Source organism: Pavona decussata, unplaced genomic scaffold (genome assembly GCF_977016875.1).
Source record: "Pavona decussata unplaced genomic scaffold, jaPavDecu1.1 SCAFFOLD_91, whole genome shotgun sequence".
Lineage (NCBI taxonomy): Eukaryota > Metazoa > Cnidaria > Anthozoa > Scleractinia > Agariciidae > Pavona > Pavona decussata.
Genome location: NW_028145508.1, coordinates 1786995 through 1814890, shown reverse-complemented (window position 1 = coordinate 1814890; position 27896 = coordinate 1786995). Strand labels below are relative to the sequence as shown.

Genomic DNA, 27896 nt, shown 5'->3' with positions numbered 1-27896 from the left:
ATCTAAATAGTTTGAACTATTTTGTACAGGATTATATAAACGAAACCAAAGTCAGGATCTGAAATTACTGCTCAGTAGCTTTCAAAGTTTAATTGCAACCCAGTTGGCCCCGGGAAGGTCGTTCCTTGGGTTTTCTTTCCGCTACATTACTTTAAATTTACGGTTTCCCTATCAACAGATTGCCTACTGTGTCCTGTATGACACGGAACAATTGATTGCGTGAAATGACTCTTCCTGCACGGACGCGGTGGACTGCAAGCAGTCCCTTTCTGGTCAGTCGAGAGGGTGCGCTCACAGCGCAGCGAGACTGGAGCGAGGAGAAATAAACGAGAAGAGACTCTCCCCAAGCCCCCCTCCGCTCGTTCGCTCCAGTTTTTTCGCGCTCGGCTATTTCGCAGTCTCTCGACTTTCCAGAAAGGGACTGCTTGCAGTCTACGGACGCGGGGTGAGTTGTATCATTTGGAAAATTGATCGGGCACGAGTGCTTTATAGAAGGCTTCGAATTCCCTTTTAATTAGTTACAGTAACTTTTATTCAGAGGACAAAAGAATCGCGCCCACTTGAACAGAAAATCAAGTCCACTATATATTTTTACTAGTTTAATGCGCTTTTTATCATCTCACCTGCCATGAAAAGTGTGTATTACAAGTTTACAATTTATCAAGTGATCAACATAATCATTGTCAGGGGTGTCGAATGGTCCCATTCAATTTTAAAGTGCTCGCAAAATTTGGCCTTTGCTCGAATTGCTCGCAAAAATTACACGGGTGCTCGCTTGCTCGTGCTCGCAAAAATTTTGCAACTGCTCGCATCCTTTTAAGAACAATTTGACAAGTGCTCGTGCTCGCAAAAATAAACACACTGCTCGCATGCTCGCAAATGCTCGCAAAGACCATTCGATACCCCTATTATCGACACAGTTATTATCCTAGTAATGATCATTCTATTATGTACTTATTGTTTTTGACAGGAATCAGCGTTAGATTAAAAAGAGTACTATTAATTGACAACCTGCAACAACAACGCAAACTTGAATATTCAGGACTGAATATTAGACATGATAAACATAAAAGCACTAAATACAACAACTGGCTGCTTTCATGTTTGTTCTATAAGAGTGCTGTGCAGGAAACCATTATTTTAATCCCTTTCCTTTATAATAGACCTGTCACATTGAGCAAGCTAACGAATGAACCACTCTAGGTCCACTGCACGCTGAGATTATTCCAGAGAATAACTCCACCATATCATGAGCCAAACGGGAGGGCCAATTCAATTGTTGTTAACCACATTCCAAAAAGACAAGTAAACAACACTTCTGCTTCACCTTCAAGTAATAACACGTTACTCAGTTGTTAGTACATACTGATACATACACTAATTAATTAACTTATTAAACTAATTTATTTTATCTGGATTTGCCACATGTCAATATTCTTTGATACCAACTTATAGGAAAATAATATTGTATACGGAGTCAGTTTAGGGACCGTTCATTTTTTATGAGCATGGGGGGGCTGGTGGGATTTAGGGGGGGGCCACGAGAAAAAAAATGGCACTAAAGGGGGGGGCTACCAAAAAAAAATGAGTGAAAGAGGGGGGGGTCACCAGAAATAATTGGCTAGTAGGGGAAATTGAAAGTGGCTCAACACAGAAACAGATGAAGAAATTGAATATTATTTCAATTTTATTTAATGCGATTTTCCTAACCACTTTTAATTTGTTTTACATACTGAGGTCGAAATCTGCATTTTATATTAACAACAACTGAGGAAATGAAGCATATCTGTTGGAAAAGCAATAATGAATATAAGCTGAGGTAGACACCTATGTTTGTACAAGTTCAAATTAATATAAAAACGCATCAGTCTCACTATTAAATCATCCTTGGGGGAGTAGTTTTCTACAAAGTGGTTGTACTCTGAACTATATCAATAGATTGTTTAATGTTCTTTTTAATAGTACTCACTTTTATAAAGACTGTTGATTAGTAAATTATTTGAACCCAGGAGTATCAGTAGACTCAGTAGTATGCCTAGTGTGAACATCCAGATTAGTTTTAATAATAGAACTGTTGTTGGTGACTTCAGTTGATGGTAAATCTGAGCCGTAAGCCATCTTCAGAAAAGCTTGTAACTGTCATTTTTAATAGCAGTACTTTAATATCCAGGCGCGTAGGAGGGGGGGTTCGAGGGGTTCGAACGAACCCCCTTTACAGATCAGTAATGGCGGAAGAAAAAGCACTTAATGAGGAGGTTGAACAATTACATGAGGTGTACCATGCGAGAGAGTAGAATGTCTGCCCTGGTTCTAATGCATATCAAATATGATATGCCTGTCAATTTTGACGAGATAGTCAATTTGTTCAAAGGCCTACACCCGAGAATGACGCAGTTTACCAGCTTGGTGTATGACTATCAGTAGATCGAACTCGACAGGGCGCGGAATGTACATTGAACTTTCTTGTTTAAGTTGAAACAATTATGCCGTAGGAATGATGTATATAGCTCAAAAAGCTGCTGTAAAACAAATTTGTGATTTGCCTAAAATGGGTCTCAAAATGCAGGAAATGAGGTTTCTGGGAACCTAGATTTTCAAAAATTTCCGGGGGAGCATGCCCCCGGACCCCCCTAGTAAGCAAGATTTGGGGCTCAACGAACACCCCTATCTAACCCTTACCTAGGCGACTGATATCTGTGCGTCCGCTGTTTTTTTCTGTTTAATATGACTCGTAATCGTTGATTGGTATGCTTCGATCCGTATTTTGTTAGTCGGATCTGTACGTGTATTAATTGTTTCTACTCGAAGGGGAGTAATTTCACGTTAACCATTTGCTTGATTAATTTTTATAGTTTCTTTGAGAATCTAAATGGAAATTTAGGGTTTGTCGTTGCCGTAAATGTGTTGCTATCTATAAAACGTTTTTTTAAACAAGAGAAATCTTTACCTAAGTAGAGAACGGTTACTTGTTAATAGTACTGTAAAGAAATCACAGTAACAATTACGTTTATCTTTGATATAAACAGTACATAAGCGTTTTGTTAAAGTTAGGAGTATGATTTGTTTCTGGTTGGGCGGGAGGGGGGGGGGGGTCATCAGAAAAAAAAAGTTCTGCTGGGGGGGGGGGCCATGTGGAAAAAAATTGCATGCTAGGGGGGGGTCATACAGTTTCGTAGTGGCAATTAACCAAATCCCACCAGCCCCCCCCTGCTCATAAAAAATGAACGGTCCCTTAGACCATCTACATTGGCCTTTATCGGAAGATATCTTGGCTGTATTGAAATAATCTTAATCAATGATCCAAGAGGTCACTGATTCAGCCTATAAACTCGATACCTTTAAGTTTCATACCCACCTTTAAGCACCAACTGAACAAAGTCAAATCGATCCAAATGGACTAAAGACAGAGAGATTATCCGAGCACCATAAAATCTTTCATCTGACCTTTTGATGTTAGCCAAAGTAAAAGTGGCCTGGCCAGAGGATACATCAATAGCGCCATTCACACGTGTAGCATATTCAGACTGACTGGTTAACATAACAGTACCAAGTGCGTCAATGGTTACAAGAATTCCATTGTTTTCAAATGCGTTTTGACCAGTTCTCTTCAGTCCCCATTCAATTCTTTCAAGACCAGCAGTAAATCTCCATTTAAAGTGAAAAGAGGATCCAACTACTCCTGTAACTGTCTGTCCGTAATAAGGTGATATGAAATCAGTAAAGCCTGTCAGAAAAGTTAAGGTAAAAACGTGTTGTACACTAGAGGAAACTACAAGACGAAAAGTAAAATCCTACTCCATTTGCTGTCCCCGTCGGCTACAGCAGTACTCACGGCAATTTTTTATTTTTTGATTCGACGAATTAATTTTAACACGGCAAAAAACTTCCGGTTTTGCAGCAACATCTGTTTGATTGGCAGCAGGTATTATACAGTAGTTCATTGATCAACGTCTCAGTTATGCCGTGAGATGTTGATGAAGATATATACTGAGCCCGCGTGATCGTGATTAGCGCACAGACTGTACAGTTTCGTCGACAATTGCAGAACTGTCTACATTGTTTTGCTTGGTCGCAACTATTGTATATGTTCATCGTTGTTTCCTTGCATTTTTTCTACTCATTCACTGTCACGCAAGTTTATAGTGGAGAGTTTGTAGCGGAGAAGCAATGCTATCATTTCTATAACTGGAAAAAAAAACTTTTTTGTTAATAAGTTATTAGTTACTGGCCTGCCTAAAGAGATTGACCAGTCGAATAATTTCTTACGGAACATACCGTTATGCCAAGACATTTAATTTTGCTGGAGTTTGTTTTTCTTTTAGAACAATGACACTGATTCATCTTGTACTTAGAGCGGTTTTTTTTAGCCGCCAATAGTTGGATAAACGTACCTGATGTTCCAAAGATGTGAATAAAGACAAGTAACAGGCAACGCAGCGACATCGTCTATAAAAAGGACATAAAACTGCGTTTGAAAGCGAAAATGGAAAGACTTGACGAACTGAAAGGGAAGATCAAGGAAGTAAACACGGTAGCTTTAAATGAACACGCAATTCTGGTATTATTTATCTGAAGTGTTTTTGTTACCACGAACTTACCTCGTTTAGGCTGCGGAATGCAATGATTATATGACTCAAGATTTGCAAGATGCGTACAAAACGCAAGATGACCAACGAGTGCGACCGGTGATACACAGCTGAACCATATACACTCGATTGCAAAAACGTTGACACCTAAAAAGCATAAACCGTGAACGATGAGACCCAATGGTTTTATGGGTATAAGTGTACTAAATATTCTATTCTCGTGCGACGTTTGATAACCAAAATTAGTTGCACGTTGTGAATGATGGAAACTATCCAAGCTTTCCTTAAAGTGTCCAAGTTGGCCAACAAGGGCCAATTTTTAAACACTATCCACAAATTCGTTGGGTCTCATCGTTCATGGTTTATGCTTTTTAGGTGTACTCGTTTTTGCAATCGAGTGTAAATAAATCGGAGTCACGCGTAAACAATCAAAGCCATTCGGTGATTAATATACATTTACTCGTCACACTAAGGGACTAGAGTTGACCTTATGTCAGCGAATGACCCGGTGATCATGGAGATTAATATTTCACTCGCTTGAATAAGTAGTGGAAAATAATATCGGTGAAATTAATTACTTTTTAATAAAATCGGCAGAATTATAAACTAAGTAATTGTAAGTAAGCAAACGTTAAAAATAACAGAGTCTCTCCTGGTGAACACCCGCTGACCAAGCAGCCCGAGAGTACGAGATTGAGGTTACCGGCGAAAAATTGGGGCGAGGAGGATTGGGACCAGAAGAGATCTCGCCTCAATCCCTTCTCGTTCAAGCCCATTCTCATCCCCAGAGCCTCCTGTCCCTCTTAGCCGGCGGGGCCTTCGCTCGAGGGAAAGGAAGCCACTTGGTCCTCGTGCCCAGCCTCCAGCGGCTAAGAGGACCAGCTGGCTCTGGGGACGAGAATGACCACTATTGTAGATTCATTAACTCTTGCCGGATCTTAAAATTAAAGGTGAATACTGTGGCGTAGTCTGCTGCTGGGCGTTAGTAAAACGAGTAAGTGTGTGTTTTGTTCGGGGTTTGAAATTCAGTGTTGAAATAAATTTGTTCCACTTGTGACGACAAATTGTATTCTCTTTGTATCTTTTAATCGTGTTTAAAATTCTCTTTCATTTTGAAATGTTACCTCCTCTTTCAAGTTCATTTCCTTTGTTGGGAAGTAAGTTCTCCTTTACGTTGCGTTAATTTCCTTTAATAAGGTAGTTCTCTTTTTTGTTTGCGAACCACCAGCTAAAGATTTGTGTCAAGATTACTGAAAAACTCCCTTCATGAACTGATTAGGAAATACGTCTTATCACAAAAGATTCAAATTGTGAGAAGCTATCTCACTTTCCTTTGGAAATGAGCGACTTGATTGAACCTTCGGCCTCTGGAGAAAAGAAGTGACCGTAAGATGTAAAAAAAAAAAAAAAGAAAAGATCCGCAAGACAGTCATCAACCGTGAATATTTTTCTGATAAAAACCGACCAGTATTCTAGCCAGGGACGTGTGAGAGATCTTTAATCGTTGGGAGGCAGTCCGCAAGTTCCGCAGGTAGCCTGAGTAAATCAAATATTCAACAGCATTCAATACGGTTTTGCAGGAGCAGGTTTATGTAAGTATACAACACATGGTCCGCTTGAATTACATTTGATTGGACGGAAAAGGTTGGCAAAATGAAATCCTTCGGTATTGTACAGTGGAACCTCGATTTAACGAAGTGCTATCGGACTAAGAGAAATTGGTTTATTATATCGAGGTTTCGTTATATCAAGGTTCTGTTCCATACATTTTAAAAGGCCGGGCTGGAGAATATTTAACAGTTATTCCACGAGCGCGCGTTGGATACGAGATGATAGATAGCCAATGAGGCGCGTAGCGCCGAGTTGGGTATAATCCCAACAAGCGCGAGTGGAATAATTGCTAGATGAGTTGCTGATTTCACTTTGAAAGAGCAACCAGAAGACAATTTATTGGCCGCTGTTTCTCAGGCATGGTATAGTGGCACATATACCATGGCCGCTAAGCCAATCAAATGCCTGGAATTGCATTATACAATGATCTAGTTTCTAAAAATGTTCGTCAGTCATACCGAGGACTTCGTTATATAGAGATTCGTTTATGAATCGAGGTTCCAGTGTAACTGTTTTCTGCTTCTTTCTCATTCTATATGCTTCGATCTGCACTCCAAGCAACGATTATTGCGCTCGTAATCAGCGTTTGTTCACGGAAACCGTGACAGGAAAAGTATGAACAAGATAAGACAAGGGGTTTTTGAAGGATTTGGAAGCAGTTATAATTCAAAACGATTTCATTTTGGCAACCTTTATTATACAAGGTAAAAAAAAAAAAAAAAAAAAAAAATAATAATAATAATAATAATAATAATAATAATAATAATACTAAAAAAAAGGTGAGATGTGTCTTGTGTGATCAAATAGAATTCCTCTGGACCCTGAGTATACAACTGTAAATATGATCAGGATTTATCATGCTGTAAATTGAAACGGATAATATTGTAAAAACATGGCGGGCCGTGTTGGAAGATATTCTGTCTTTCTTTTTCTTATTTTTCGTTTTGATTAGTTGTCTTTATCTCTCTTAAAAACTGCCGTTAATTCACTGAAGAACTGGGACTGTAAGATCATCATCAGTCGGGATGCCATGCGATTTCAGGTTTTCGGCGCCATCTTGGTAGGTGTGAATCAGATTGACACGATCACGTGTAGTAATTGGTAAACGTAGTGAGACAGAAATAAACCTCGTAAACCGCTACCGTTCGTGGCATGGCGGGTAAATAGCGCATGCTTAGGAGCTTTTCTATGTTTCTGTTTGCTTAAATGAGTGCTCGTAATTCAGAATAAATTCGGCCAAACTCTGCGGTAGACAATTGTCTAATGTGCATGCCCAGTGATTTGTGTGAGGCAAAATTTTTTTTTCTTTATTGATTTATCAGCAATCTTAACATTTATTGGAATAAAATAAGTCTCCGTTGATACATGCAGCTCAGAAGCTGGGGCTTAAATGACGAATAAATTAAAAATAGCTAGGGGTCTTGCTTTGGTTAAATGCTAGACTGCGAGCATTCGTACTTTTTTCCCCCAAACCTACAAAAATATACACGACACAACAATCCCTTTTTGTTTTATGCTTTCTTAAAAGTGCTCGCGGGACGTTCCTCGCGGCTCGCGGCTTCGCCGTGACAGAACGTGACAGAACACGCGTGACAGTACGCGAGTGACAGAACGCAGGAGAAGAAAGAGACTGCTCGCAGCCTAGTTAAATGCCAGGCTATTCTGATTGATTGATTGATTGTCTGTCTGTCTGTCAGCTAGAAAAACTATTAAGCTTGATAAATATGTTTCCCCCGTCTTACAACTATCTTGCTACTGCTAAGTAAGTTTCAGTTTCTCAATTCATATTGGTTGGGGCCGAGGACACAAGAATTGCAAAACAGTATAACCTGTGTAATCCGAATTTTGTTTGAAACGATTCAGGACTTGAGATTCAGTGCAGTTAAAGTCAGGTTTGGCGTCAATGATGCAACTACCTTCTGCAACAAACACTTTGCACAGCTCAATTCGATTGAATCCCGACATCTTTTGTAGACGTTCTTTGAAATCCTTTCCACATTTTCCGTACACCCAGGTAGCACAAACATCTGCCGGCATGCCCGCTGTTGAGTAAAAAGGACAAGAAAAAAAGTAAAGTAAGAAGGCAAGTTCTAAAACCTTGTTTTAGAAAGACTTTTGTTTTTAAAGATCTTTATTTACATTTCAACACTTTCACTTCCTTAACGTTACACAGAGAGAACCAACACTAAAAACACTACAAAATAGATAAATAAATAAATAAATAGATGAATAAATTTAAACGGCCTAAATACAAATGACAGCTTTAAAATCGTTGTAACCCGATACATTTGTTTCTAACTAAGTCGTTTAAGAGTAAAAAAGCGTAAGTCGTCAAGCCGAAAACAAAGAAAGATAATTCCACTTCCTGTAATGCTTGAGAAGTACAATTCTAATTTCTATAATGCCTTCAAAGTAGCTTTAAAGACTGTAAGAGATCGAATAAGTGCTGGAATATTTACATTTATATATTAAAAATTTGGTAGGTAGGAGTATATGATTTACCAAAAGAAAATCGTTGCTGATGTCGAATTTTCCAAAAAGAATGTCTAAAAGCGAAACATTTAAAGATATATTGGCCTCATTAGCGAGCCAAGATAAAAGTTCTTTTCAAAAGAGGCCTGACGACTCACAAAAATACGCTAGATGCTCGAGGCACACTTCCTTCTGATTACAAAAGGCACATGGGGTTGATTCCACCAATTTGAACCGATAAAGCTTATTGTTCGTGAATAAAATAAGATTTATTGTTTTACGAACTTTTAAGGCAAAAACGTTTTAGTATTTGCTAGAGCAGGATAGATTACAGCATAAATGCATATTGTAGGTTGTAGTTTCTTTTTAATTTTATCACTCTTTTTATTGTTCATATTAGTCTTACTTTTATAATATAGCAGTAAAAAACGTCCAAACGCTATTTACAAATAAAATAGTATGACGGGGCGCGTATACGTAGCCCGCTGACTATCGAATTATTATTATTATTATTATTATTATTAATTTGAATGAGGGAGAAACAAAGACTCGGAAAAAAAATCCGAGTCCTAGATGGGACTCGGATTTTTTTTCCGAGTCTTTGTTTCTCCCTTATTCACATTTATATCTTGTTCTTGTTGTTTGTCCATTATTATTATTATTATTATTATTATTATTATTATTATTATTATTATTATTAGACAGGCTGGCAGAGCTAGTCGCGGCAAAGAAAGGAGAGAACTATGCCACCACTGTCTCTTGGATACGTTCTAAAGTATCCTTTGCCATCCTTAGGTCGGCTTTGCTCTGTCTTAGAGTCCTTAGAGGGTCAAGAACAGTTAGAAGAGCAAATAGAAGCAATGTTCGAGAATCGGACTTTGAATTAAAAAGATACCTCGCCAAAATCTGGGTCCTATGATTTTTATACATACTTTTCCTTTTTTCTTTTTTTTATGATATAGTTTGATGAGGTTTTTTCTTAGGTAACTTGATGAGATTTTTCCCCTTTTCTTAAAAAAAAATTGTGTTTAAAAATAGTCTTTTTATCGAAAAGAATTGTAAATAAGTTTTAATAGCTACTTTTAACCTGTAAATAGCATTTTACTTGGAATATTTTAATATTATTATTATCATCGAAAAGAATTGTAAATAAGTTTTAATAGCTACTTTTAACCTGTAAATAACAGTTTACTTGGAATATTTTAATAAAGAGATTATTATTTTTTTTATTATTATTTAAAAAAATTATTATTATTATTATTATTATTAATTATTATTATTATTATTATTATTATTATTATTATTATTATTATTATTATTATTCAATAATTTGCGTCGGAAAGGCTTTTGCCAATGGCACATTAAGATTCCAAAGAGGGTAAGGAGTACGAGAGCGTGTCTTATGTCGTTTCATACCCATTTCCTTGACATTCTTTAGTGCGATGACATCTTCAGGCCTGGTTAACCCTGTATAAAAAGGAGAGAGTCATTACATTGCCATTTATAAAACTTTGACAAGGGCAACGTAAACTAACCCTTTAACCACTAATATCAAAGAACAAATTCTCCTATCCTGTTCCCATATCTTTCTAATAAAAGTACAAGGGGGGGGGGGGGGGTTATTAAAATATCAAGAAAATTCAGATGTTGGGTGATTAATCCTTAAATGTCATCATCTCAGGGGTTGAATAAGTATTGGTATTTCAAGGAGAAATTTATGCTGATCACTGTTAGGGTTTAAAGGGTTAACATGTCATTTTCTTTCTCTGAAAACATATTGGTTTATGCGTTAGCGTGCGTTCATCGAGATATGAAGCACACGGGAAGTTTGGAGAGCACTCAAAAAGCTAGAGTTGCTCGAGGCGTGGTCGAGATCAAATTTTTACGCATTTTCCATGCTCTCCAAACTTCCTGCGTGCTTCATATCTCAATGAACGCACGCTGACGCATGAACCAATTGTTAAATGTTTGTTGCTGCCGCCTTTATCACTCTTGTGCTTGCCTCGTTTATCTACATGAATCATTTTTTCCTGTGCACATGCTTATGTTTTAGCAACCTCGTTCCTACGGTAACTCTTCTTCCCGTCCTCTCTCGCTCCAGGACGGGAATAGGAGAGAGCCTGGGAGGGAAGTTGATATTTTAGCTGACCTGGAGCCAGTTTGATTATTGCGCAGGCCCGAGCTCTCCCGGTTTCTCATTTGGTCCCCCTTGGACCGAGACAAATCCCGGTGAAATCGGAGATCTCGGAGGCGTCATAGGTCAGATGTTTCCTGGTCTAAAACCCCTTTTCACCTGCAGGTCACATATCTGGGTTATAAGATCAAACCGAATTATAATTGCTACAACATCAGAGACCTCCGAGCAGATAGTTGGGTCATGAGAGAATAAAAATGGGTAAATTGAAAAACGAAAAAACTTGGAAACCTTACCAGTTTTGGCTTCGTCTTGACTTAACTATTTACCCCTGGGTCTCCGAACATGAATTGACTACAGTTGAAAGTTCTATTAACCATAATTATGACGATTTCTGGCATATGTGATATATCGAAATATATCATATTTATCGAAACTGTACACTTACCTTTCTCAGCTTCTTTCAAGAGATGAGCAAACTTGCTTTCCTTACAGATTCCAACTTGCTTGGTAAAGACCAGTTGATTCAAAATGAGAATGCGAAGGGCATTGGTGACGCTTGCGAAGCACATGCTTCGAGACAGGCACTCTGCCAAACCCTAACATATGAAATGAAATGGTTATACACGTAGTTTGGTCTCTTGCTTTAGTTACCTTTACGTATTCTAATCTTAAGAGGCGCGATAGCAGGCAAAACGCCCGCCTACTCTTTATCCGATCGTCAACACACTGTTGCAAACAAGGCAAGTATTTTCCAACTAAATCAACTTTATTCCTTTCTCCACACATCTTCGCTTTCCACATGTAGTCTAACTGAAAACACATCCTGAACTGAATCGACTTTTCGTAAAACCAAAACTAGGTTATCATAACACGATTGACGTTCGGTAATTTCTCCAACAGTCCAGAAAACCAATCAAAACAGACTTCGATCACTGATCAATTTCGTGACTGTCCTTATTTTAGGAAAACATAATATTGATAAAACAACTTTATTTATCCACGGAATCCTTATCACTAAAAAGTGGTCTTCTATAGAGCCGTACGCATTAAACCTAGCGCTAAAAAGCCAAGGCATTAAAATTAACAAACACAATTGAAAATCAAAAAACAGAATGGCATTTGTCAAACCGTCGTCTATGTTACAATATTAATTATCTGTGATATCAATAACAGCTGTAAGAGTGGAGTGCATAGGTCTAAAGCCCGGTTCTAAAGCCAGACTGAAATTTCGAAAGTAGCTTATTGTCATTTAAATATGCATATATCTGATTAAAGATGGCTTAAAGATGGCTTTCTCAAAGAGTTTGTCAATTACAGAAAGTACAGAAATTGGCCTGTAATTAGCTGGGTCAACCCCTTGAGTCAGCTTTGAAAATTGGAGTTACTCTAGCACTCTTCCAGTCTTCAGTGAGTCTTTGGGAATGATTCCCGTGGAAATAACTAAATGAAAAATATTTGTCAGGGAAGATGCAATAAGTGTAAACGATAACTTTAGGAAAAAATTATGTGCTAATTACTTGCCATTCACGTTGTTGTCATCTCGAACCAACTGAAACCAGCTTAAAACAACTTGAATAGTAGGCAACCAAAATGGCAACACATACGATTTCAACAACATCGTCACTAAATGCCATTAACGAAAAGCGAGTGTCTAAGAAACAAGTCGTTATATCGTAAACGCTTGAAGAAAAAAGTTTGGAGAAAATCGTATCGCTTTCAATGTCGTTTCGGTTTAATGAAACCGTGTCGATTTAATTTTTATGTGTATGGTTTGGATTTTCTTCTTTGCGTTCAGCACTGATCCTTTTTTAACATACAACCTTTATAGCTGAACAGTTTAGCTGTAGCTACTTGTAATCTGCCCCCTCCATGACTTCACAACTATAGAGGCCTTGACAATTAGGATTGGAGGACAGATATTACGTCCAAAAGGTGTTTTCTTTGAGGTCAACGGCGGCAAATGATGACGCCATATGCCGTGATAATTACGTCATGATTGCTAAATGGAGGCCATATTGGATCCGCCATGTTGGATTTTTGGATTTCCCCAATTGCAAATCTTCAGGAAGCCGCCAAAAAGTGATCAAAACCAATAAAGGAACAGTAATAATTTTTCTCCATTTGGAAAGGGATTTTTTCAATTTTCTGAAAACTGTGCCTGTCAAAAATTGGTTGTCATAGTAGCATCAAGATCAGTGAATACTAGGCGACCACATTAAATTTTTGCCGCCAGATAATTTTCTGAAAAAGTGTTGGAATCTTGTGGGGTTTGCGCAAATATTAAAAACTCCGCGGGCCAAATCCCCCTCCCTCCCCCCCCTTCTCCAGGTCTAGATAGGGTTATTGGAAACCGATCAAATTGCCCCCAAGAAAAAACGCCCCTTCAATTGTAAGACTTTACACTCACTATTTGAAGAAATAGATATGTGAAATACCTCGTTCTTTAAGCCAAGAGGCAAAGCAAGAACACTACACCTGTAATATAACTTTCTCTTTAAGCGGCGAGACGCTAAACAAGTAAGCTGTCATGTCTTCCATTAGGGGGCGTTGTTTCTTATCTGTTGGGGGCGTTTTGACCGTAAACCGGGGCATTAATAACTCACACATGCCTCATATATAGGTAAAGAGTTCTTACCAAATCAAGTTCACAAGATGGCGGGTCTTCTACTCGCTTTGTGACTTTAGGGAGTTCATCAAACCCCAGTTTGTAGTTTTTAAGGCAACACAGCATGATTTCTTTGTCTTTCGAGTCGTCGCATGATCTTCCAGCAACAGGACAACTTTTGTCGGCCAAACACATCGTCAAACAAACAATGTAGACAACAGACGCAAGCAGGAGATTATATAAAGGTTTTCCCATGGCTGTGAAGTTCTCTGAACCTGAAACAATTCAATGAATAGTCATATAAATGCGTATTGCTACAATCTGGTACATGCGCGCTATAATAATTGCTTTACAAAGAAGGGTGATCTGCACCGTTTGCGACGTCTTACATGGTTGCTCGACAGAACAACAGAACGAACAGCAGAACAATCAGTGCTCCAACCACAAGAAAAAACCAATACAGCAGCAGGTTTTAGGGTCCACGTCTACTGTATAAGGATTGTTACGCGAGAAAAATTATATGTTTAGCAAAATTTAACGTTAAATCTGATTGTACGTACCAAAATAATGTAAATCGGAACGAACTGTCCTCGAACTGTTTTCTTAAATTCAGTAGGTTGTCGCTTGTGTTTACTTTTGGTTTTTTTAAATTTGCATAATTTCTCTTGTTTTGACTTTTTGTCAGTCGAACCTCAGCTAACGGACACCTCCCGTGGGCGGACACATACAAACACTCGATTTTTAACCTCATATAAGCGGACTCCTCTCTTAAGCGGACACTTCTTCTGGCCCCAAGAGTGTGAGTTTACGGGAGGCTCGACTCTGCATTGCTGAACTATGCTCGTTCAATGTATGTCTCTCGCGTAGCAGGGATGGCGCAGTGGTGAGAGTACTCGCCTCCCACTTATGTGGCCGGGGTTCGATTCCCGGACTTAGCGTCATATGTGGGTTGAGTTTGTTGTTGGTTCTCGTCCGTGCTCCGAGGATTTTTCTCCGGGTACTCCGGTTTCCTCCCTCCACGAAAACCAACATTTTCAAATTCCAATTCGACCTAGAAAAGAGTGGATAGGAGAGCCACTTCGTGGCATTCACTGAAATTTCCATTTATTTTTATTTAATATTATTTTACCTAGGCTTTGTTAAAATGGATTGTACAGCTGCAGTCAGTTTCCTCCTGTATTTCGATTATTTATCCTCGAACAAATAAACTAGGTTTCTCGTTGTTTTAAGTGTGATGCTAGCTTTACCAGCGGTTTGCACTTTTTGAATAAAGTTTCGTTCAAGAACCAGTCGCATGATAGAACAGCTGCTGTTTCTTTTACAGTCTTTTTGAATAGGACGAGTTTTCACAGGCAATAGAATAAGAGTTTTTCCAGTATGATTAGCTTTCGCGACAATATAAACGCTCGCCGTGGCTCAATTATACAGTGAGTTCTTTTGTTGTGAAACTGTCTTTAATAGCTCCACTAGTTAGTCCTAGTTATAAATATATCCAGCTTGTAATTATTAAGTTGATTTTGTGATCCAGCTTTGTGTGATTCACTGCTGTACGTGAAAGTCCTGTTCTAGCAGATCAAGCAGTTATCTCTTTAAGCCCCAGTATCACTGTGCATATTCACCCCACCTTTTTATTAATTTTGTATGCTACTGGAACTTTATCTTTGGTGATCATTTCCTTTATTTTCATGGTCTGTATGTTTGATTAGAGCGGTTTTCAATTGAGTGTCTTAAAGGGAAAGTATCACGAAAATTTGCTGTCATTTCAAAACCCAAAAATGTTTGACTGTTAGCAGAAACAACAAAATAATTGTCAAGTTTGTTAAAAATTATTACCCCAGTACAATAAAACTGTCGATTAGTGCCTCTGGCCAGAGACAGGGTAGGCCAGTTTCGATTGAAACTTGAAAAATGTTTGGCTAATGTTTTTCAAGTTCTCGCATTTTTGTTTCCAAAATGCGCTAGAACAGATCACAAGTTGTTTCTTTCAAGAATTGAGTTGATTTCGTTCCTCTAGTCATTCTAGAATTATTTGGCAGGTGATTGAAGGTCTTATTTCATCATTTTTAACAAAAGATATCAAAAACCCCATGATACTTCCCCTTTAAGTAATTTCGCGTTTGCTTTGGTTTTGCATCACTACACTCTGTGATTGGTGAACAAAACTCGCCCACTTTCTCAACCAATGGGAATCCAAACTAAAGCCAATCGTGTTTTGGCCGCACGCGTTTTTCCGCGCTTGGCGCCAGTTACATGTATTTGCTTGTAATTCTGATTGGATTGTTGTGTTGTTTACATCTGTTGTGATTGGCCAGAGTAATTACTTTGGTTTTGGTTTCACGACACTCAATCGAAAACCACTCTAAGTAGCAATATTGTAAGACGAAAATACATGTTGATCCCATTGGGGTTAAAAGGGTTATAACGAGAGGAAGGTCTAAGCGAAGTTTACTTATTAACCCTCCCTACACAGTTTCTTTTTTCTTTTCTTTTTTTCTTTCTTTTTTTTTTTTCTTCGTGTTCTCTACCTCCGGTGTTCTGGGGCCGGGGTCCCTTCCCCCCTAAAACAATGAAAACTTGGAGGGTAAAAAGCTCGTAAAAAGATATTCCCTTTGAGGTCCGCAGAAGGTAAGCCTTCTCGGATGCGCTATTGTGGGTGTCTGCATTTACCCAAAACTTTATGAAACCATCATAAAACTGACCAAAAAGTAAGCAAAAGCAGTCGTAGAATACTAAAATGATATGAAAACTTGAGAGTTACGGGAAAAATATTCATATTTGTTCGGCATTAAAAACATGAATATTCCTAATGCTGAAAACCCCGTCTTTCAAAATTGGCTGCGCGCCATGGTAACCATCAAGGTCAATGAACATTGATTGCCACACCAAATTATTTCCAGGGAAATTTCAGGAAAAAAAACACACACACACACACACACACAAAGGTCAGTTGGTGGAGCTTGCTCACATACTAAAAAAATTACAAACGCGGTTAAATTCCGGGTAGGCAGAATCTTCCCCTTCTGGGCAGGTTAATAATCTTACAAGCTATGAAAAGGAATTGAGACTCAATGCTATATTCATAGGGAGCCAATGTAAGGCCACCTTATTTTCACGCTACCCCGATGATATATTTACAAACGCATTCTTTTTTCTCCGGTATAGATTTATGGTCGACATTGAAGCAGTGTGTTAGTCCACTAAGACGAATCTGGTTGAAAGCGTATCTCCAGTGTTTATAATTCCTTAAAATATACCCGTTTTCAAATTCACCTGTGTTGGTGTGGACGGGGCCGGTAAGTTTTACAAAAAAAGCGGCATTTAACAGACTTGCACATGCCTTCTGCACCCGCTGTAACCTGTCAATAATAGCCGGGGAGCTTAAGCAACGACGACGGCCGGTAACGGCAACGAAAACGTCACCCGAAAATATATCTTTATTTCATTTGTGCTACTTCGCGATTATTTCAACTCGCTCAATGCAACTTTTACAAAAATGGCGAACTATCCAGGAACCAAATTGGTAGGAGTGGTGTACGAGCTAAGAAAAAAAAAATGAAAAATTCACCATCGTTCGTTTAAATTCCCCACAAAACCTTAAATGTGGTCATTTGACGTTGTTGTTTTGCGGAAGACGGCAAAGAAATGTACCAAAATGTAAAACGCACTTGCAGAGCGATTATTCTTACTCATAAAACCTATTGTTTTGCGGCGTTGTCGTTGCCGTCGACGTCGTCGTTGCTCGTGAATGCTCGACAAAACGGTTGGTGAGGCGCTCCCTCACTAGTTTTACGTTGTACAGTAATAGTAGATTGATGCTCTGCAAGCGTTGCTGTGTGCTGCTGCATCGCGGAGAGATTGCAATCAAACCAGGGTCAGATCCACGAAGCTCTACCGTCTTAGATGAGACGTATGTTAAGTATTGAATTTTGACAAAAGTCGCTGTTAATGTTGGTCCTACAATAGCCTATTGTTAATAAACAATACTTAAAGATATATCTTAACTCTAGACGACTTCATAAATCTGGCCCAGTTGTTGGGGTTTTTCGACAAGCAACAGTCTTTTAGGTTGTGAAAGAAAAAGTGGTAAAACGCAGACTAGACTTTATCCAGCTTGAGAAATCATAAACCCAAGTGCAAGCAAATTTCCCATTGGCGAAAAATCTCCTGATCGAAAATAAACAGCAATCCCTCGTTGTCTTTTCTATTGTCAACTTTCAAGCGTTCTTCCTGCAAAAGCTGTGTGTCTATGACAACAGCTACGCTTATTTTAGATTCAAACCAGTAGCATCTTTTCCTCCAGCGTTTAAACTAGAACATCCTAGCTACGGCATTACGTGACAAATACGACTTTGTTTGAAACGGCTGAATAAATGTTTTGTTTGAGTGACAAAAAATTGCTAATGCATGACGTTCTTGTATTGCTTCTAAAAATTTGTTCCTTTTTCTGTAATTTGCATACAAATTACTCGACTCTAAAATAAACGTTTTACGATATCCCAACACAGCTGCATGAGAAGCAAAGCAATTATCGCAATTACAGAATGGTGCATGTTACACCCTTTTTTTCTACCAAGGGACAAAAATGCGTCACAGTAGGAACTGAACGACTTATAATTTAATAATCAGAATAATCCATTTTCACTCTAGCGATTCAAACGAAGTTTTAACCGGTGGTCGTAGAATTATGGTATTATTCTTACACACAAATCCTGTTTGTCCCTTTCCATTAAAGCCAGCTTTTTAACTGAACAACAGATCTATATTTCCCTCATTGCTGTACAGTACAGTTTCGGTGCTAGGAAGCATAACATCCTAGCTGCTGCCTCGATACACGTATGTGACCGAGCTTGTCTTTAGAAAACGCAGGTAAGAACGAAGAAACACCATTGACGCCCGAAGATGTGTCACTGGTATACAAACGTTCAAAAAATTTAGGCCTCCGGTAGTTCCGTAATTTGTTTGTTTGTTGCCGAGCGTGTTTTGCCAAAGCTCAAAGTAGCAAACAGTAGCCAAATTACTGCCGCTTTTTGAATGCTCTAGTCATCGAGCAAAGTAAAGGACAGAACAATTATCATTTGCAACCTTTGGAGGTACACTAACCTCAAAATTCCAGTTTGCAACCTTGGAAGTGTACTGACCTCAAAATTCCGCCTTCCTCTCTCTCCCGTGTAATTAACAATTTTAAATGACAATTAGACACAACTCGAGTATATAAAAAGCTGATGACAAGTAAATTCTCCTTAAATAGTATCCCGTTCTGTCGAATCAGTCTTGAGAAGATTTACTTCGATAGTTGACGTCAATCAAAAACGAAAACGCATTAGAAGTTACAAAATAAAATACACATACTGAATTTGAACGGATTTTTGCTTTAGCAGAACAAACAAAAATTTTCATGACTTGCAGTCATCTCAATTATTACAGTGAATTGTAAATTAGCTAGGATCTAACAAAGCGTATTATTGTTGTTGATGTAATGAATCTTGAAATTCTTACAACAATTAGCATACCGGCCATAAGAAATGTTTTCCGCACGTAACCGCAGCGGTTGTTTACAGAACTTCGTCAAATTTTGACGACCACAATTTGTCAATGTAAACATTGAGTTCCACTTGTTTTAGTTCTTTAATCAGTTGACAAATTTGTGAAAGATAGACGACTTCGATTTTTTCTAAAACCGTTCATGACGGAAAACTTTTTTTCGGAGCAATTTATTGTTGATACATTATTATGCCTTAGTGCTATTGGTGACCACTTTAATTGAGGAATTATTGTTGACGCATGTTATCCGAAAATGCGGAAAAACAGTTGCCCCCGGGGTTCGCTTTGTTGTGTGTTAAGGCGTTGCTATAGAGCTTTCTTTATCTAACCTCATTGCGCAGAGACGTATTTCCTCAAAGCGCTGGGGAGCACAAAATCTAGCTGCTGCCTCGATAGATGAACTTGACCTAGTTTGTCTTCACAAAACGCAGGTCGGAGCGAAGATACGTCATTGGTATATTTTATACAAACGTTCAATAAATTTAGGCCTGTTGTAATTCCGTAATTTGTTTGTTTGTTTTCAAGCGTCAGTTTTGCGAAAGCTCAAAGTAGCAAACCAAATTACTGCTTTTTAAATGCTCTAGTTATCGAACAAAGTGAGTATTACAATTTGCAACCTTGGGTGTGCACTGACCTCAAAATTCCGCCTTCCACTTTCTCAATTAACAAATTTTAAATGACAATTAGACACAACCCACGTATATTATAAAAAGCTGATAGAAGGTAAATTATTCTTAAATGGTATTATAGCTTATTGTGTTCTCTCAAATTAGTCTGAGAAGATTTACTTCGTCAAGAATTTAGGTTTTACCTAAACTTTATTGTTTTTCTTTTTTTTTTTCTCTTTTATTTTTATATTTAACTCGTGCATTTTTTATCTTTTACTGACGTAAACTTTTTAGCCTGTTAAACTGTTATCGTCAAGTTCATCTTACTATTATTATTATTACGCAGGACCTTAGTGAATATAACACCATGGTGACGTGAGCACCCTTGTTAAATAACAAATATTATTAGATGGTTGACGCCAATCAAAAACGAAAACGCATAAAGTAGAAGTTATTACGTTTAGTAATAAATAAGCCAGTAAAAATTGAGGATAAAATCGAACGACTTTTCGAAGTCGCCAGGATATTATTTTCAAGTTCAAAATTATTTGAATAAAACTGTCAGAACTAGTTGGCTAAGGATTATCATAATAAATAATTATGCAGTGTCACGCAAATAGTTTGGCTCGAATTGAGTCCGATTTAGCCTGCGAGCAATACAAGCTCTCTGTTAGGTTAGCCGGATCCTTCGCTCGCCTATAATCCTTTCGCGGCTGACCTAGCAGAGAGCTTGCTCGCAGGCTAAGTCCGATTGGACATAAGATGGAGTCAATTATCTAATTATCAACATTTCATGCACTTAACAATCGAACTTAATATTTCACCTCGCTTTAAGGACGAAAAAAAAAAAGTTTGTCAAGGCCTTTCAGGACAATACAGTATTTGTCACTGTAGTGTTTGCCAACGGAAGATGACTGGTTCACTGAGTTATACTCAACCGCGCGCTGGTGTAAGTGCCTGGATTTATGCCTTACTTAATGACTTGCACCGTACAAGTTACATTAAAATTTATAAGGCACTGATTGTTTACACTAGGCGATGCTTTTCTATTGTACTTTAACTTTCTGTTGGATCTCGTTGCTTGCAAAAACAGGTTGGATGACTGTGCGTACTTAGTCTGCCGAATCCAGGCCAGGTTGTTCGAAAGTCTAAATTCGTTACACAGGAAACTGGTTCAGTAAAACAACTGCATATCACAGTCTTACGTTGTAGTGCCGATGTTTTAGCAATATTGTAATTTTTTTAATTTTTGTCTATTACTAATACCCGGCAAGATTAGCTAATGCCGGATACGCGGGTTGTGTAAATTGTCTTTATATATTTGTTGAAAATAACTGAATAAAAGTGTAAAGGTGTAAAAGCCGATTAACGCTAATCCGCAATTAAAAGTTAAACGAGGTATTCATCGCGCTCGTTAAAAATTTTAATTTTAAGCTGGTGGTAAAGAAACGTCTAACTTAAAACTGAGGGCATGGACAAAAATCTTTTTAAACAATCTTTATTGATTAGTCATTAAACTCCAATCAAGTTCACGTTAATCCAGAGTTAGTTTAATCTGGCTTTGAGCAACTGGGCCTGTCTATAAAGGGCAGTTTATTCTAATCATTTTGACCTTGAAAATGGTTTTCTTGTTGATCTGCCCAGGCAGTACCTTGCGCAGTCTCGTTCCCAGGTTTTTCCTCTCGTAAAGGGAAGGGAAAAACCCTGGGCACTAGTATGTCTTTTTCCGTTTTACTCACTTGTTTGTTTTTGATTGTTTAGTTGGTTTTTTTTTTGGTTTTTCTTACTTGTCCATCCAAGATACCTTCAGTAATTACTAGGTACCCTAACCGTAGTTAACCTTGGCCTCATGTAATTGGCTGTTTTATTCAGGTGCAGGTTCTTATTACAAAGTATATCAGTCTTTTATCTGCAAGTAGCGTTTGCTTTGCATGTCTTATGTCCAGACTTAGCTTACGACACACGTTTCAAAAATAACATTCGGGTGGCCCAATCTCTCCACTCATGGGGCCAGAATGGCTTTCTAAGTCATGCTATCATGCTATAAAGAAGTGGAACTGTTTACCAGACGATATTAAGAATGTTGCTTATTTAAACTCTTTAGGATTGTATTTTTAAATTGTAGCGATCTTAAAGGGGAAGTATCACGGAAATTTGCTGTCATTTCAAAACCCAAAAATGTTTGTCTGTCAGCAGAAACTACGTAATAATTGTCAAGTTTTTTTTATAAACTATCACCCCGGTGCAATAAAACTGTCGATTAGTGCCTCTGGTCAGAGACAGAGTAGGTCGGTATGGATTAAAACTGGAAAAATGTTAGGCTAATGTTTTTCAAGTTCTCGCATTTTTGTTTCCAAAATGCGCTAGAACAGATCACGAGTTGTCCCTTTCAGGAATTGAGTTGATATCTTTCCTCTCGCCATTCTAGAATTATTTGGCAGCTGATCGAAGGTCTTATTTCATCATTTTTAACAAAAGATATCAAAAACCCCATGATACTTCCCCTCTAAATGATTACATAGTTGTTGTGATTTTATTTTTAACGTTTGTATTGTTAGGCCTGGATTGCTTTTGTTTTTCTTTTTTACAGGGCCCTACTGAAAAGCACTTGTGTGAAGTGGGCTCCCTGCCTAAAGATTTTCTTATTATCTTTTAAAAGACAGGAAAACTCGATTCCTTCCCGTGGGCTTTCCAGATGCAGAGTCAGGGGCATCACGCGGTTTGGCCTGGTGACAAAAACGAAGAAAGCTTCATTGACAGTTCTTTGAGCCTCGTTTGAGCACAGTCTGCTGTTAATCTTGCCTCAGGATCTTGGTCCCAGCATTCGTAAACAGTTTGGCAAATAAGTTCAAAGCCCTGTATTAAAAGCAAGAAAATAATATTTTTTCATCACTCATCAACAGGAATTGGATTGGATTGAACTTGGTTAAAATTCATTGCGTTCTCCTTCGTCGAACGCAATCCTTAATGCGAAATAAATCGAGCTTTTTCTCAGTTTCGATGCATATTTGCCTCGCTTTCATGAAACCTGTTGGCCTCATTTTCACCTAGAAATCAAAGAAATTCGAGCAGTGATTGTACCGCGACCACACAAAGTTCTAAGAGTTTGCTTTACAATTTTATGATCTTTTTGGGTACTTTTCACTCTTCAAGAAAAACAAACAAACAAAAATATGCGATGGGGATATAGTCGTGATGAACAATAGAGTGGTTTTCAATAGCCCTTTTCACGGTTAATGTTTCTCATTTGCATTACAATGTTATCCAACGTGGATGCGAGGCAATTTCGGGCTAAAACTACAAAATAGCCCGAAATTGCCTCACATGCATGCTAGATTTCATTGTAATTCAAATGAGCAGAGTTAACCGTGAAAAGGGCTATTGACTACCAAAAATAATTTGGTAATTGCTTTACTTCTTTCTGTGACTGGTTAGCAAAACTCACGCTTCTTTCTAAACCAATGCCAAACAAAACCCATCGTGATTTTCTCACACGTGTTTTCCCGCGCTTGGCACTGGTTACACGTGTTTGTTTCAAGCACTGATTGGTCCATTACACTGTTGACATCTCTCATGATTGGCCAGAGTAATTACTTTGGCACTCAAATGGAATAAACCGCTCTACGGTAGCATTTTTTCGCATGATTACATGGTGTGTAGAGGGCTCAATAGATAGTTTTGCCTGGGTAAGCATGGCTAAGATGGACCGTAGTTACTTGAGGTACTGGTTATGAAACCTTGCCATGAAAACAATGGTGCTGCAGTTTATGTTGGAAGGGCCGCAATCCTTTGTTTTAACGTTCACTCCACAGTTGAATATCTTAACAAAAACGTGTCAATTGGTCTATTGTTTTTTGTGCAGGGTCAAGGACAAAAAGGTAAACAAAAACATATAACAAAGAAGTTTGTCAGGTTTCATAACCATAGCCTTCAATTAACTATGGTCGGATGGACTCAGATGGAAATATACAGCTGTGTTACCGTATGCATTGTTATTTGGGGCTTGCTTTGCGTGGAACTTGGCGAAAGACAAGTGAATAGCATGATATGCTGTTCTGACGTTCTAGTAAATACTGCCCGAATGTGAGGTTAATTTACCCACCTCGTTGTCAGTCGCTCTGTTTGGAAGGTGCGGCCGGCAATTCTTTAGCGCAACAATGTCAACCATGTTATTCAACGTTGCTTCAGTTCCAACCAAGTCCTCAAAGGGCATTTGATACTCTGGAGCAGAAGCTGCAAATAAAGAAGAAGAGACATTCTTCAGTCAGTGTATAAGTTTTCTGGGTTATCCCAGCACGGATCAAGCCTGTGACCGCTGTATTACTCTGATCTCTGTGGCACACGACTGAGCCACAGGTAACCCAAACTCCCAGAGCTTAGGGAGCAATAAACCAGAATCATAAGCGTGATCGCATTTAGAAATGAGTAACAAAAACTTGAAGAGCTGGAATGAAGTGAAAAGTAGTCATTTATCTGAAAGTGGAAGATATGGATTCAAAATACACAAAGCAATTGCGACTTTAGACTTAAGATGCGGGAGAAGTGGGCGGTGCTTAAGTCATGGATGCCATCCTCAAATTACGACGCTGCATACAAACCAAGGTTTTATACTCAGGATTTTGCGGTTTGTTTCCGCTTCTAACAAGGAGTAAATTAAAAGTGAAAGTATTCACCTGCAGTCTCGTACCGTGATATCACCTCCCAAAGCACAAGCGCCATAGAATAAATATCCATTTGTTTAAATGCCTCGGAGCTGTTCAGACTCACTGTGGCCAAGAGTTCCTCTGGGGACATGTATCGATATGTGCCGACCTGTATCTGTAAAACAAAAAAAGTGGTTTATGGCAGAGCAGGGTGACGCACATAAAAATGCTGGAGCAAATATCCAATCACATAGCTTCCCAACTCAGAAGGGTAAAAATATTTTGCTGCTCACATGACTACACTAAAAAACGTGCTACAAAGAAAATGCTATCTGGAACAAATATTTTTTTGGCAAACACATGTTTCGGAAGCCGAAATTTACATCCGTGAAGCAAGAACGTTTTTTACCTCATTCAAAAACACTTACTTGCAACCATAAAGCAAGATTTCCGTCTGCAATACGTGTTTCTCGCGTGGCTAAATTGACAAACATTTGTGTCTTCAATTATGTTTCCCTTTTTAGCAAGGCCATAAATTGAACGATTCGCTTTATCACGCGCGCTGTTGTGGGAGATTTTAGCCTCCCACGCAGTTGTTTTTCTTTTTTCATGAATTTCTGAGAACAAAGCTACTATTTCTGTTTCCCTCTCAAATTTTATTGACATGATCAACTGGTAACACGACTTGGTGTACTCCATTATTCGGTCTATGGTCGCCCGATTTCGTCGATCATTTGTATGATATTACACCTGGTATTATAACAGACCGATTTGAGTTCAAGTCGCTCCTAACATCATAGTTATAACTGAGCACATTGCTAAGGGTGATATTTTGAATCAATGGGATGCCTCGCCAATTTAAACACTGAAAAGACTTACATTTTTGCTTTCGTCTTCGATGGAATTCAACGACATCGCCAGTCCAAAATCTGAGATGACGCACGCACCATCGCTTGTCACCAGAATATTGGTGCTTTTCAAATCTCTGTGGGCAATAGGAACTTTCCTGCATCCAGACTGAGCACCATCCGAATGGAGATAGGCCACTCCATTGGTTATACCGCTGATTATCACCAAAGCTTCACTCCAACTCAGCAACGTGCGCTGAAGAACAATGTGAAAAGGGAGTGCTAAGAAGTTACACCGGCAGAAATCGTGAGAAATGTTTTGATGCAACATGATTTTATTCATATAAAATTCATATCTTCAAGCCACCGTGTAATTTTCTTTTTATTATATAGACAAATCTATCACTCAATGTTTTTCACCGACTGTCTGTTTTGCATAAGCAACCGTGGAAAAGCGGGAAATGACGTCATCAATATTCTCACCAGTCAGGATATGGAAATACGCCACTCAGGTCGCGGATGTAGTTTCGTATGAATTTTACGAGTGGTGTATTTTCCAGTATTTTGCAATTTTTAGGGATCTGAAGCGTCCCCAATTCTATAAAGCTGAATCAATCAACATTCAGAAGGAATAAAAGTTCAACCTGCCAATTTTTGCTACTTACCCGGTTTTTGAGGTAGTCCCTTAAAGAACCATTTTCACAAAAATCCATCATCAACCATAACAAATCGTTATTTCTCTGTCCAGTTTCCGCGTCATTCCAAGTTATCAGCTTCAGGACATTTGAATGCTCTCCGGCTAAAAAATTGTACATGTCACGCTCTTTCCGCCACGATGAAATGGCCGTCACCGAAAAGATCTTGATTGCCACGTTCTGCTCTCTAAAACGACCCTTCCACACATCCGAATATTTTCCCTGAAAAAGCACTTTCTCTAGCGTCACGCATTCCGGTGTCACGGGTCCGTTTTCCCCGTTTGGGTGTTCCATGCTTTTTTCATCGAGATCGTTTGGAGATGCACCATTCATCGAAGAACCTTTCCAAACGATAGGGTGTCTCCCTTCAGCAAGCATTTCCTTTAGTTTCAAGGAGCTGTTTAGATCAATAGAGTCATTTACACTTTCCGTGTCCAGTGTGCTTGAATTAATATCGCTCAATATAAAGGTCTTCTTTAAATGGCCGTTGCATGTACGAAGACGGCGCATCGAGGCAGCGAGAAGTAACGATATCATGATCACAGCTAGACTTATGCACACGATCATTGGCGCTTGATTAGCTGTTTTGTTTTCAACTGGAATTTCCTTTGCTTCTGTCGGCATCCGTTCTTCTCTCAAGGAATCCTCAGTCAAATTGCCTAAGTCCGTTGAAAAATTGAGGTGAGAAATGAATTACAGTACACATGTAAAAATGAGAAAGGAAAACGACGACAGTTTTGATTTCAACTTAGTACTTTACGATTTCTGAACTGAAGATGACAGAAGAGCTGTTTTAACATGTGCTCAAAAATCAAAACTGCTGTCGTTTTTCTTAGGTTGCGTTTCTTTGGGAAAATCCGAATCCGGATTTTTGATCCAAGATCACTCGGATCATGGTGTATCAAAGGAACCGACGAATCCACTCTGGATAAGGATTCGTCGGTTCCTTTGAGGCACCATGATCCGATTGATTTTGGATCAAAAATCCTGATTCGGATTTTCCAAAGAAACGCGCGCCCCCTAAAACTCAATTAAACATTCCTCTTTCTTTTTTGGAAGTTAATCAGTGGACATAGCTTAGAGAAACATCGAAAAACTTGCAAAAGCAAAACCAAAGACAAGTATGGAGGAGACATGCAAACGGAGTTCAATAAGATTTCCATTTTTATGGTTTTTGAGCCTTTAAGCCCCAGTAGCGACCAGCATTTAAATCTCCTTACAATACCCTCGTCTTTTTTTAACATTCGGGCCATAAGAATAAAGAAAATGATCAAAATCTAAAATGTGCTTGATTTATAAACGAGTTCTCCCAAGTGGTACCATAACAACTATATGAAGAAGAGTGGAAAGAGTTTGCATGTTGATATTGAAGTTTTAAGGCTGAACAAATTTACCGACAGCGTAGTATGCTAGGGGATAGCGGACAGAAAAGTAACGCGCAAACATAACGTTTCCTGTCATTTCCGCAGAACCTTTATATTTGCACAACTGTTAGCCTACGAAAAACTGTACCGCGAGATTTCTGCGGTGAGAAAATTCCGGTAATCTTCCCTGGGAAAAACCGGGTGAAGGCCCAACATACATAACGGGTAAAGGTTATTCAGTTTAACGTTAATATAAACACTTATTATATATTTTGCATAATTCATCTGGTGATTCAATATAGGCAGACGCCATTTTCTATCACGTTACTAGACGCGCCAGTTCAGCGCGCGAGAATTAACTGCACGTGGAGGTTTTTTTTTCCACGCTAAAGGCTGTGATTTTTAATATATAGATCAATTCGAAAACAAATGGAAAGACAAATGGACGGCTGTTTTCTGTGAAGATATACAGTGTACCCCTCTTGCAGTAATCTGTTTGTGTTCCTGTGATACAATCTTCCCCCACCCCAGGGCGTATGGGTGTGGTTTCAAAATACCGTACCCACCTTTTCGGCGCAGTTGAATCTGTTTTGGTTTTTGGCTGTTCAGAACCCGTTGTTTTCTCCCCATAACTGGCTCACTAGGGGTTTTATTGCAGCCACTGCCCCGGCACAGACAAGTTCTGGTCCCGTTCAAAATTTCTGCTTTGCAATTTGCGTTGTATTGAGAGGAGTTAGCAAAGGGCGGGAGACGAAAGCAGCTCGTGTACATAACGAGCTTGTTCTG

The 27896-nt window shown here is 38.7% G+C and overlaps 2 protein-coding genes across 2 annotated transcripts; both read right to left on the bottom strand.

Annotated features, from left to right (window-relative positions):
• LOC146474174 (TGF-beta receptor type-2-like) lies at positions 1–27896 on the bottom strand. Its single transcript, XM_085117454.1, has 7 exons — positions 27677–27896; positions 25717–26405; positions 25083–25307; positions 24234–24378; positions 23663–23793; positions 22149–22416; positions 1–252 (listed from the first exon to the last, which is right to left on the bottom strand). Exons 1-6 carry the CDS (start codon positions 27879–27881, stop codon positions 22273–22275), a joined length of 1539 nt encoding a protein of 512 aa, XP_084973580.1. The 5' UTR covers positions 27882–27896; the 3' UTR covers positions 1–252; positions 22149–22272.
• Positions 7408–19607, bottom strand: LOC146474175 (uncharacterized). Its single transcript, XM_085117268.1, has 6 exons — positions 19584–19607; positions 18512–18534; positions 13442–13686; positions 11252–11402; positions 10086–10136; positions 7408–8239 (listed from the first exon to the last, which is right to left on the bottom strand). Exons 3-6 carry the CDS (start codon positions 13664–13666, stop codon positions 7980–7982), a joined length of 687 nt encoding a protein of 228 aa, XP_084973394.1. The 5' UTR covers positions 13667–13686; positions 18512–18534; positions 19584–19607; the 3' UTR covers positions 7408–7979.